Source organism: Chinchilla lanigera, unplaced genomic scaffold (assembly GCF_000276665.1).
Source record: "Chinchilla lanigera isolate Chin_1 unplaced genomic scaffold, ChiLan1.0 scaffold00063, whole genome shotgun sequence".
Taxonomy (NCBI): domain Eukaryota; kingdom Metazoa; phylum Chordata; class Mammalia; order Rodentia; family Chinchillidae; genus Chinchilla; species Chinchilla lanigera.
Window position 1 is genome coordinate 11,381,349 of NW_004955464.1, and position 10,397 is coordinate 11,391,745.

A 10,397-nucleotide genomic window follows, 5' to 3' on the forward strand; every position below is an offset into this window, starting at 1 on the left:
AGAGAGAGAGAGAGAGAGAGAGAGAGAGAGAGAGAGAGAGAGAGAGCAAAAGGTACGCTGCTGTTTCTACAGTCCTTCCACAAGATTTTCCTCTGAAGGGAAAGAGATGACTTCCTGCAGAGCTGTGTGCTGTTGCTGATGACACCAGGGAGAGGGTCATAGGAAGGTGAGGCTTGGGTTTCTACCTTGTTTTTAAAACAATGATTTACTTAACTTATGATTCTATTCTAAGGACCTGTTGGGATCATATCAAAGCACTAAACTATGTTGCCATTTTCTGCCACATAAGGACATTACTGAAACATCTGTTAAGGACTATAAAGCCCTGGTACGTAGGGCAGTTTGGCTACACGGGAACAGAACAGTAATTCCATCATGTTAGATCCAATGGTTAATTCCTATTGGTGCTGTTTATCCACAGAAGGTGTGGAATTCTGGCAAATATTTATGAGGTTTTGTGATTTAAAAAGACAAAGGAGAGAAAATTTGAGAATTCTTTTGTTGCCAGAAATAATCCTGATAAATTAATTTTGGATATGTCGCCAAAGTTACGGTAAAAGGTGCTTGCCTTGAGCAACCCCAAAGCAGCCGAGGGGAAGGGTATGTCGCCTCACCTTGCTACCTTCTCTGTGTCTTGCCCAGAAACCTGTATGCTTGGAGTGTGGGCCCTCCTCTACACACTGGGGATCCCAAGTGAGGTTTTTGTTACATTGAAAGTATTTTATAAATCATAAATCCCTGCATAAATGTCCATTAATATTACATTTCAAGGGAAAATATGAGGTCATGTGTTTGAAGGTTCTACGTAAACTACCCAGTGCTGCACATAAGGATGCTATTGTGATGATGAGGCCCTCCTGGGTCTTTTAGATTAAGACAATGATGCTCATATGAAGTCTTATTAGGTCCTCAAACAGCCTAACAAAGATTATATTAGAAGTAATGTCCCACAAGGGATCCTGGGCTGGGATTCTGGGCTCAACTTTGTTGTAATTGGTCATGTCCCTTGGGAACTTCATTGAAACTTGTATCTGATGAAGAAATTACCCTATAATTTCTTCATAGATAACCAGCGCTTCAGGCTATCTTTTGATTTCTCTAAGAGCCAAGAAACCCACCCATTGTTGTTACTGCGATCCCCAGGATCCCAGGGTGTCTAGGGGCTGCTTACGAAAAGACAAAGACCTGCAGGCAACGAGCGTCCGTCTGGGAAGGTGAGGGGCTTGCTGAGCTCCCTGGAGATGGATGGCACCGGAGGAATCAATCGGAACATCTCCTTGATACACATTTCTGTGTAGGACATCTCATCCAGCTGGTCCCTGTGAGGGTGAGGGAGGGAGGGAAGGGACTCAGACTCCAGGCTCAGTTTGAAAATAACGAGTTTTTTCTATTTAATGTTGTCCTCACCTCAGGTGCATTTGTCATGAGTATATGTAACAGATTGTCAAAATGGGACTTTTTCTGCCTCAGGATCAGCTGAGCTAGAGTAACTCAACAGGAGCTATATATCCTAACTACATGGTCAAGTGTTCAGCTACTAGTAAAGGATTTGCCCAGGAGATTTTAGAAAAAATCAGTTCTGCAATCCTTAGCTCATCATATAAAGCAGGAACATGTAAGGAATGACCAGGGAGTGCAAAGAGAAGCCTAGAGAGGTACGAGAGAGAAACTGCACCCTTTAAAGAGAATTGTAGAAATGGCAGAGTGCCATGGAGAATGGAGGAGGTACTTCACCCATCTTAAATAAACAAAAGGGAGATTCCTGAGTGTCACTGAGATGTTCTGACAAATGTACCCTGGACTTTGGTGATGGGAAAGGCACTGCCTTACCACAGACAGAGAAGCAAGTGAGAGCAGCTGTGACAAGGCAGGACTGTGCAAATGTGTCTGTTGTATCAGTGAACTGCTCAGAGGGAGAGAAAGCTCCAGAACCGGCTAGAGGAAGACTCTGCCCAAAGATTAGGATCCCTTCGCCCTGTGAAGGACCATTGGAAAGTCCCAGGGAGGGAGTCTCTAGGAAACCCACAGGTGTACCCACCACACCCTTTGGGCACACAATCACAATAGTTCTAGCCCCTTTCTCCTTGTCCCTGCTCCCTGTGGACCCATTGCTGGAAGGGTCAGAAGAAGAAACTTCTGAGTAGGGCAAGAGTTGGTCAGTAAGAATACGCCAAGAATGAATCCCTCATCCTCTGCTGGCTTCCAGGCTCAAAGAAGTATCAAACTGGGATGGACAGCGCTGCTCAAGGTGGATGAGTATTTGAAGCACTATTACCATGAATTAGACAATTTGCTTAGTGGCAGGAGACTGATTCTGTGATCTGAAAGATGGGAGCTCTGCAATACCTGCTCAGGATTTTGCCCTCTAGATGAAAAGAACTTGACCCACAGAGCAAGTTTGAAGTATCAGCCCCCGAAGAATAGTTGTTTTTTTACTTGCATCTTGCTAGTCACGTTGGCCCAATAAAATGTCTGCATATACTTGGTCTGTTTGTTTTATTGTAGTTGCATTTAATTTTTTGATGACTTATTTTGAATGCAGCCACTGGTCATTTGGTAATGTAAAGTTTTAGTTTTGGATTCTTTCCTCCTCAAGCTCAGCATAAAAAGGATACTTCTGCTCATCCTGGCACTTTGCATAATTAAGGAAACAGTTTTTTTCCCCTAGCTTATTATGGTGCAAAAGGAAGAATTCTAATTCAATGTGGAAAGTGGCTGACAAGGAGCTAAATGGAAAAGTTGAACAACTTTCTAGCGTTCCCAGAAATGCTCTTTGTTTTATTACTGTTGTCTAGAAGAATTATAAAATTTTAGAATGCCAGGTACAAATTTCATTAACTTTTAGGTAGAAGTGCATGTTACAGAGTGAAAGTATATTTTTCTTTGTAATACTCTTGGACGGTCTCTTGATAAAGTAGATGACAGCAGATCATCTGGACTTCATTTTCTCATCCAGCAGAGACTTACTGTTTTCACAGTTAGGTCAAGTAAACACGAGAAAAGTCAGGATTTGAGTTGTGTAAATATATGCCTAGTCAAAGTTAAAATATCTAATTCATGTTGAAAAGTGATAGACAGTTTTTCCAAATTGAATGAATTAAAAAAAAAAAAAAAAGATTACTAGGGCTGGGGATATAGTCTAGCAGTACAAGCGCCTGCATGGCAAGTGCAAGGTCCTGAGTTCAATTCCCGGTACCAAGAAAAAAAAAATTACTCAATGGGGGAAAGTAGGAAGTTCCTCACTTGGATTCTCCCACAACAGCAATAAGTTCACAGCCTCCTCAGATAAAAGTGTTTTGCGAGAGGCACTGCCTGATCTGACAATCCACTACAAGGCCATAGTAGTCAAAACAGCATGGTTCTTTCCCGGGAACAGAAATATAAAACAATGGAATGGGAGAGAGAGCCCAGAAATGCATCCATAACCTTATGGACAACTTAGTTTCAACAAAGGTGAGAAGGACACATACTGGGAGAGGATATCCTCTTTAACAAGTCGTGCTGAGAAAACTTGATGTGCATAGGCAGAAGAATAAAATTTGACCCTTATCTCACCCCATATACAAAAAATTAAAAATAGATTAAATATTTAAACATAAGATCTAAAACAGTAAACCTAAAGCAAACAAACTAATTAACTAAGAAACAAATGAGAGCAGTTTTTGTCATGGGGTTTGGCAAAAGTTTTTTGGATGCAATCTTTGAAGTACAGGCAACAAAGCCAAGGTAGACAAATGGGGTTATATCAACTAAAACATTATGTGCAACAAAGGAAACAGTGCACTGTGAACAGAAACATATAAAACGGGAGAAAATACTGGCAATATTAGCATAAAGGATTAATACCCAAAATATATAAGGAACTCACACAACTCAATAGTGACTAAACAAATAAAACAATTAAAAATGGGCAAAGGACCTGAATAGACAAATTCTACATGATCTCAATTATACATCTAAAAAAGTTGAATTCACAGAAGTAGAGAATGGTGGGTATCAAGAGGGTGCAGGATTAGGAAGATGTTAGTTAAAGGTTACAAAATTTCATATATATGCACATGTATAGATATACGTACACTCTTTATTTGTTAAAGATGATCACCTAACATTGTGTTTTATGCTAGGCAGATTAACCCTTTAATTTATGGTAGAAAATAACTGTCATCTTCTTATAAAATAAGATGTCTATTATAACTTTATACTTTCAAGTTTTGTTTCAAAAATGTTTCACCTAACCTTTGCATAAAAATTATGGTGAGTTTTTCCCTAGTCATGTAGCTCAGCAGCCCTTAGCATTTTTACCTTTCTGCTCCTTTCACCCATCAGCTAGGGTGAACTATTTCAGGGACACGCTTTTTCTTTGCAAATAGCATGTTTGAGGGGCAAATCCATAACCTGGATTTAATAACAGCAAAATACGTTTAATATAGAGTTGAAGTTTTCTACTTGGCTAACTCCTACTCATCCTATAAGAGGCAGAACAAGTGTTAGATCTCCTACAAAGTCTCCTTAAACCTCAGCACCACATGCTGGGGACGGGGGCTGTTTCCTAAGTCTCCCCAGTGGGGACAGCACATAGCTGTATTATTGCACTTAGCACATTATGTTTCAATTTACTGTATGGAGGTCTACATCCTGCTTCAGATATGAGTTCACTGGGGTTAGGACTTACATCAAATCTCAGTCATTTTTAGAGTCTCAGTAACTAGTCCACATTTGTTAAACTCAACTGCAGTGTGTACTGTTTGGTACCACTTCCCAAGTCCAAAGTCCATCTAAGTAATGAAATTAGTGAAAAGGAGATGGGAGAGAGAATCCATCGGGGGCCTTAAATGATGCTGTTGCTTACTCTGCTCTCTCAGAAGAGAAACCCACCTCGGCCTTATCATTCGAGCTCTACCTACAAGCCTCAGGTGAAGCTCTCATTTCCAATGTGCTACAGCTTGGTGAAAGAAAGAAGCAAGACATTTTGCACATCACTGAGTAGAAAAACAATGTCAGGTAATTTCTGAATCAGTGAACTTCTTCATAAAGTGCAAGGGGCTAATTTTGGCCCCTCTTGAGGAAAAGCAGAAAAATAACCTGCCTCTTCTGCTTCCACATACATCCATCTTCAGGCAGTGTGGTTGCTAAGATACGAGGGGACAAATAGAGCAAAATTCCAGGAGGACAGCTAAGATGAACTGTTTAAGGGTGTAGATCTTACCAGTGGATGGAAGACCCCTCCCCCAGGGTGCTCCTGATCTCCTCTCGGCATCGCTCCTGGTGCTCAGGGTGCAGAGCCAGGCAGTAGAGAAGCCAAGAGAGGCTCGCTGCAGAGGCATCGTGCCCTGCCAACATGAACGTGCTCACCTCAGACTGCAGGTCAGCATCAGGAAAGCCATCTTCACTTTCAGCCTAGAAAGTCCAATAACGAACCATAAGCTCATGAGGTACCATTTTGGAGACCCAGTGAAAATAATGGATGGAGGGGAAACAATTAGAGTTTCAAATAAGCATTGCAATTTTAATTCAGTTCAACAAATATATAATATGAGCCAGGCTTTGCCTAGAGCATACAGGAAAACCAATGTTAGCTAAGAAGCAGGTATCAGGCCCCAGAAATTTCCTTCAAATTCTGTTTTATCCAGAGTTTTCAACACCTCCTCCTCCTCATTTTACATGCTTACTCATGTGATTTGTTTTTATGTGAGTCCCTAAATGTGTATCTATATGATAATTTCCAAATCCTGCCAAGTATGTAATGTAGTAGAATTGTAAAATTCTCTTTACCACAAACTGCGTGGATCCAGCCCCTCAATTCAAAACTCTGTCCGCTGGATTAGTTGACCAGTTTTGCTTTTGTCGCCCCACCCTTCTCCATTTACAATGTGTTCACCTTCATAACTGGCTGTTTGAGCAAGCTCAGATATTTGGAAAATTTACCTGAGCACCAAGCATAATATCCAGAAGATCTTGGTATTTCTTCTGAGTCGTATCCTGTTCCATTCCAGCCTTGAGGGATTTCTTTCTGTCCTGGATTACATTTTCTAGGTAGAATAATACCTCCACATTACCAAAGTGATAATAAAGTCAAATAAATTATAAAACCAGGCAGGGGCCATGAATAGCTTCAAATCTTACTCCTTTTCAGAGGCCAGAGTAGGTATATTACATTTAAATAGATTTAATTTACACAGAATGGTTTCTTTTTCCATCAAATGGACAATTTTTTATTAAAGTTCCAAAGACAAACACAACAGACCTGAACCATAGTTTATATCAGTAGGTAAGCAGTGGAATTAAGATGATTTCAAATTTAGATGCAAGTGATCGTTCTTTTCTTCAGCCTGAAGTCTTATCTTTATGGAAGTTATCAAACAAAAGCAAATACCGGCCAAAAAATGTATAACTGAAGGGTCTGGGATGAAAAAGCACGCACAAATATGGAATGGAATTAATAGAACCATAAACCAAGGAAGCTTGCTGGATTTAGGGAAAATTTGAATTTATGTAATAAAGAGTCTATCCTATGCCTGGAAAACTTGGAACGGAATATCCAGTTTCAATAAATATCCAGATAAAACTATCTGACAAGGGCTCAAGTTGTATTTCATTTGAGCATTATAAAAGCTTCATTAAGGACAAAAATACTTCTGTGCACAGTGAGGCTATACCTCTAGATAGAAATAGTACAATCATGACAGTGTACGGACGTGGGCAAACCAAACCCGCAAAATACCTGTGTATTTACCTGTGTACTGATGGAGCACTTTGCTCAACTCCTGGAAGCGGTGGCCCATAGGGCTGAATTTAAAAATTAAGTCATGGTGATGCCAGAAGTTGTACAAGCGATAAAATATGATTTTGCTGAGTTCAGATGTTGCTTTCAAATAAGGATCATAGGTGCTAGAGAGGCAAGTTGGGATAAGGTGTTAATAATTAGGTGTTGCAAACAATTTGATTTTTTAAAAAATTTCTTGTGACTGACCCATTTATCTGGCAGTTGGTCTCTTGGCTGAATGCACATTGCATGATGATGTCCAGGGCCATCAAGCTGATGTCCCTGTAAACCTCCACAGCTGTGTCCTGAGCACCACAGATCTCCTCCCACTTCGCCTGGCAGAGGAGGTCAAGATCAACATCGTCATCATTATGAAACTGCCCTTACATACATGCTCCACTTTGACACTTTCCTTAGGACCTAAGGGACACAGCCCTGACCTTGCAGGAATCCCAGGTGAGACAGTGAATGAGCCATGTGCTCACTTTGGGCACAAGGCAGGGAAACATGTACCAGCTGAGCAAGGAAGAGCATGGAACAAACTGTATACCTGGTAAGTGGCCTTTAGATCATTACCATATCATTACCATAACTCAGCTTCCAAATAGACCAGAGTTCCAGAAAGCCAGTCATCTCAGGGCAAGCCCTGTAGTTATGAGGGGTTTCCTTAAGGCTTCCTCCACCTTCAATACCCAATTTGCTGGATACCCCACCACTATTCTCTCTCTCTCTCTTTTCCAATTTTTATTTTTTATTAATACATGTTTGTAGTATATAATGATCACATACCTCGTGGGGTATTGATATATGTACACAACGCGTCTCATTTTCTTTTTTTTTTTTATCTCCTTGCCCTCTCCTTTCCCCTCCCTGTATCTCTTGGTCCCTTTCCCATTTGCAAAAGATCTATCTCCCTGTTATGACCTATCTTTTATTTTACTCTTTATTTATACTTTTTGGTTTCTCATACACAAAAGCCCATGAGGTATTTAAGCTTGAGTGTCTGATTTATTTCTTTTAACATTATTGTGCCTCCATTTTCCTGCAAATGACTCAAGTTTATCTTTCTTTAGTACTTCATTTTGTGTAAATACCACATTTGCTTTATCCATTCGTCTGTTAATGGAAATGTAGTCTGCTTCCAAGATTTAGCTACTGTGAACAGTGTTGCTATATGAGTATTCATGTATCACTGTAATGTGATGTCTTTAACTCTTTCGGGAAGATATCTCGAAGGGGAGTAGCTGGGTCAAATGGAATTTCTGGTTTTAGTTTTTGAGGAATCTTCATACCGATGTTCATAACAGTTACAGTAAGTTTACACTCCCATCAACCATGTGAAAAGGTTTTTTCCCTGTAGCCTCCCCAGCATTTGTTATTATTTGATTTCTTGAAGATGGCCATTCTTTCTGGAGTAAAATGGGATCTCAGTATTGTTTTAATTTGCATTTCTGTAATGTCCAGAGATGTTTAACATTTTTTTTTCATGTATCTGTTGGCCATTTGTATTTCTTCTTCTGTGAAGCATCTATTCATTTCTGTTGCCCATTTTTTGATTGGGTCTTTTACTTGGAGGATCTAATTTTTTTTGAATTCTTTATATATTCTAGATATTAGTCCTCTGAAGAATAGCTGGCAACATTTTTTTCTCATTCTGTGGGTTATCTCTTCATTCTGTTGGCTGTTTCCTTTGCTGTGCAGAAGCTTTTTAGTTTAATATGATTCCATTTGTTGATTCTTGATATTATTTTTTGGAGCAATTGTACTCTGCCACTATGCTCAACCACAGTAACTATACTTAAAATAGAATTGGAACATTTTCAAAAATAGTTTAGGTTCAGAAATTGGGGACAAAGCTAATCTGAGAAGGGTAGTTACTGTAAGTGGCTCCTAGCCAAATGTATCCTGTGCCCATCCAACTTTCCCATAGAGAGAGATCCACTCACACCACCTGAAATGCTTTGCCTGACTTTTAAATAGGCAGAAAGTTTCCAGTGGTAAATGTATTTGCTACCATAAGTATTCTTTGTATAAAGTTGCAAATCAATTGAAATGTGTATGTTCAGTTCAACCTACATTTGTTGAGCATGAAGCTAGGTACTGAAGACTTGGAAACTTAACAAAAGGCATAGAGGATTTGGAAAGCTTTTACCTAAGTGTCAGTTGTTTAGTTAGATAACTTACATCTGAATTAGGTACTTTTAAAAAATTTTATTTTGGGGCTAGGCATGGTGCTGTACACCTGTATTCCCAGCACTCAGGAGGCTGAGGCAGGAGAATTGCTGTGAGTTTGAGGCCAGCCTGGGCTACATAAGCAAGTTCAAGGCCAACATGCTCTACATAGTGAGATCTTGTTTAAAAAAATTATTTCTGATTAACATATCTCCAGTTGTACATATTAATGGGTCTGAGTGTGATATTTTAAGAAATGTATAAAGCAGACACTGATGAATACAAATGGTGAGGTTAGAAGAAGTGAGAAGGGCAAGCTTCAGAGTGGGAGGTGTTCTGGAAACATTCGATGGAGAGAGAAAGTGAGAGGATTTCAGGGTAGTGTGGGCTGAGAAGTTAGGACAGAAATGGTTCGTAGAAATGGAGGTGAACTCAGATATAGCCCCTGGCAGATCTGAAATTGTGCTGAATGCTAAGCAGCAACAGAATTGGAGAGAAGACTCCCTAGCCTGTTCCTGGTGCTCTCTGGTCTCTTCTTCAAGAACCCGCACTAATGTTTTCAGCATGAACCCAGCAGGCTTCCGGTTAAACCTACTCTTCTGAGCTTGGTTGAGAACCCAGCTAGCAAACTTGTAACAGTGATTCCTGAGAAAAAAGTTTATGATGAAACTGTACTAGTACCTTTTTGTCTAATTTTATAAGAAATGCAATTTTAAAATTAAAACCATTGTAAGGGCAAAGCTTTGGAATAGAACTCATTTATAAATCAGAGACTGACCACAGGAGCATTCTTCTGCAACATGCTCCTGTCCCTCTGAAAAATGCAGGTGATCTTATGATTCTCCACTTCCTATAAAGGAAACACATCTGTGACTTTAATAGAGACACTCTTTGCCCAGTCCTTTATTGACTATTGGACAAGTTCCTTCCAACCTCTGAACTTTTGGTCAGGCAGCGTTACACTTCCTAGAATTCTTTCATCCATTTTATCTATGCATTTATGCCTATGTTATATTTCATAGTAAATTTGAATCTGCTCTGCAGTCTGAAGCTACTATAGTTGCTCTTGGCTTCCTTATCTTCTACTTACAGCACTTACTCTTTGAATATCACCCCTTGGAATCTGGCCTACTGCTGTATAGTCTCAGACAATATCTAAGACAGAGGACCAGGACTTTTTATTCTTTTAATCCCCCAAAGAACATAGCAAAGGCTTACATAAACATCTATCACTCAACAGGTAATTGTACATTATCTGTATGTGTTGGTTTGGGGCGGCTTATTTTGCAAGGGGAACAACATAATACAGGGCACATACTTTATATGATTATTTATAAGTCACGCAAAGAACAGTATACAAAAGAGTGCAGGAAATCTGTCCACACACTAAGACCAAGGAATCCAGCTGAGGGCCTGGATCCCACAACAATGTCCTACATGAGTTGAGCTAAATACCCAGAGC

At 39.8% G+C, this 10,397-nt stretch overlaps 1 protein-coding gene across 4 annotated transcripts in view; it reads right to left on the minus strand.

The window, feature by feature from the left end:
* LOC102010235 (cytochrome P450 4X1) overlaps positions 1-10,397 on the minus strand; it is a 42,217-nt gene that overhangs the window by 8,132 nt on the left and 23,688 nt on the right. For 3 of the 4 annotated variants that reach the window (XR_001236710.1, XM_013521752.1, XM_013521750.1), the window contains exons 5-9: positions 6,971-7,098; positions 6,734-6,888; positions 5,926-6,029; positions 5,207-5,397; positions 1,186-1,319 (exon numbers count right to left, since the gene is read on the minus strand). Coding sequence is in view for 3 of the 4 variants with exons in the window: in XM_013521752.1 (XP_013377206.1) it covers positions 1,186-1,319; positions 5,207-5,397; positions 5,926-6,029; positions 6,734-6,888; positions 6,971-7,098 (712 nt within the window). In the remaining variant the exon portion in view is untranslated. Of the gene's footprint in view, positions 1-1,171; positions 1,320-5,206; positions 5,398-5,925; positions 6,030-6,733; positions 6,889-6,970; positions 7,099-10,397 lie in introns of all 4 variants that reach the window. The other variant, XM_013521751.1, reaches the window with a different exon arrangement.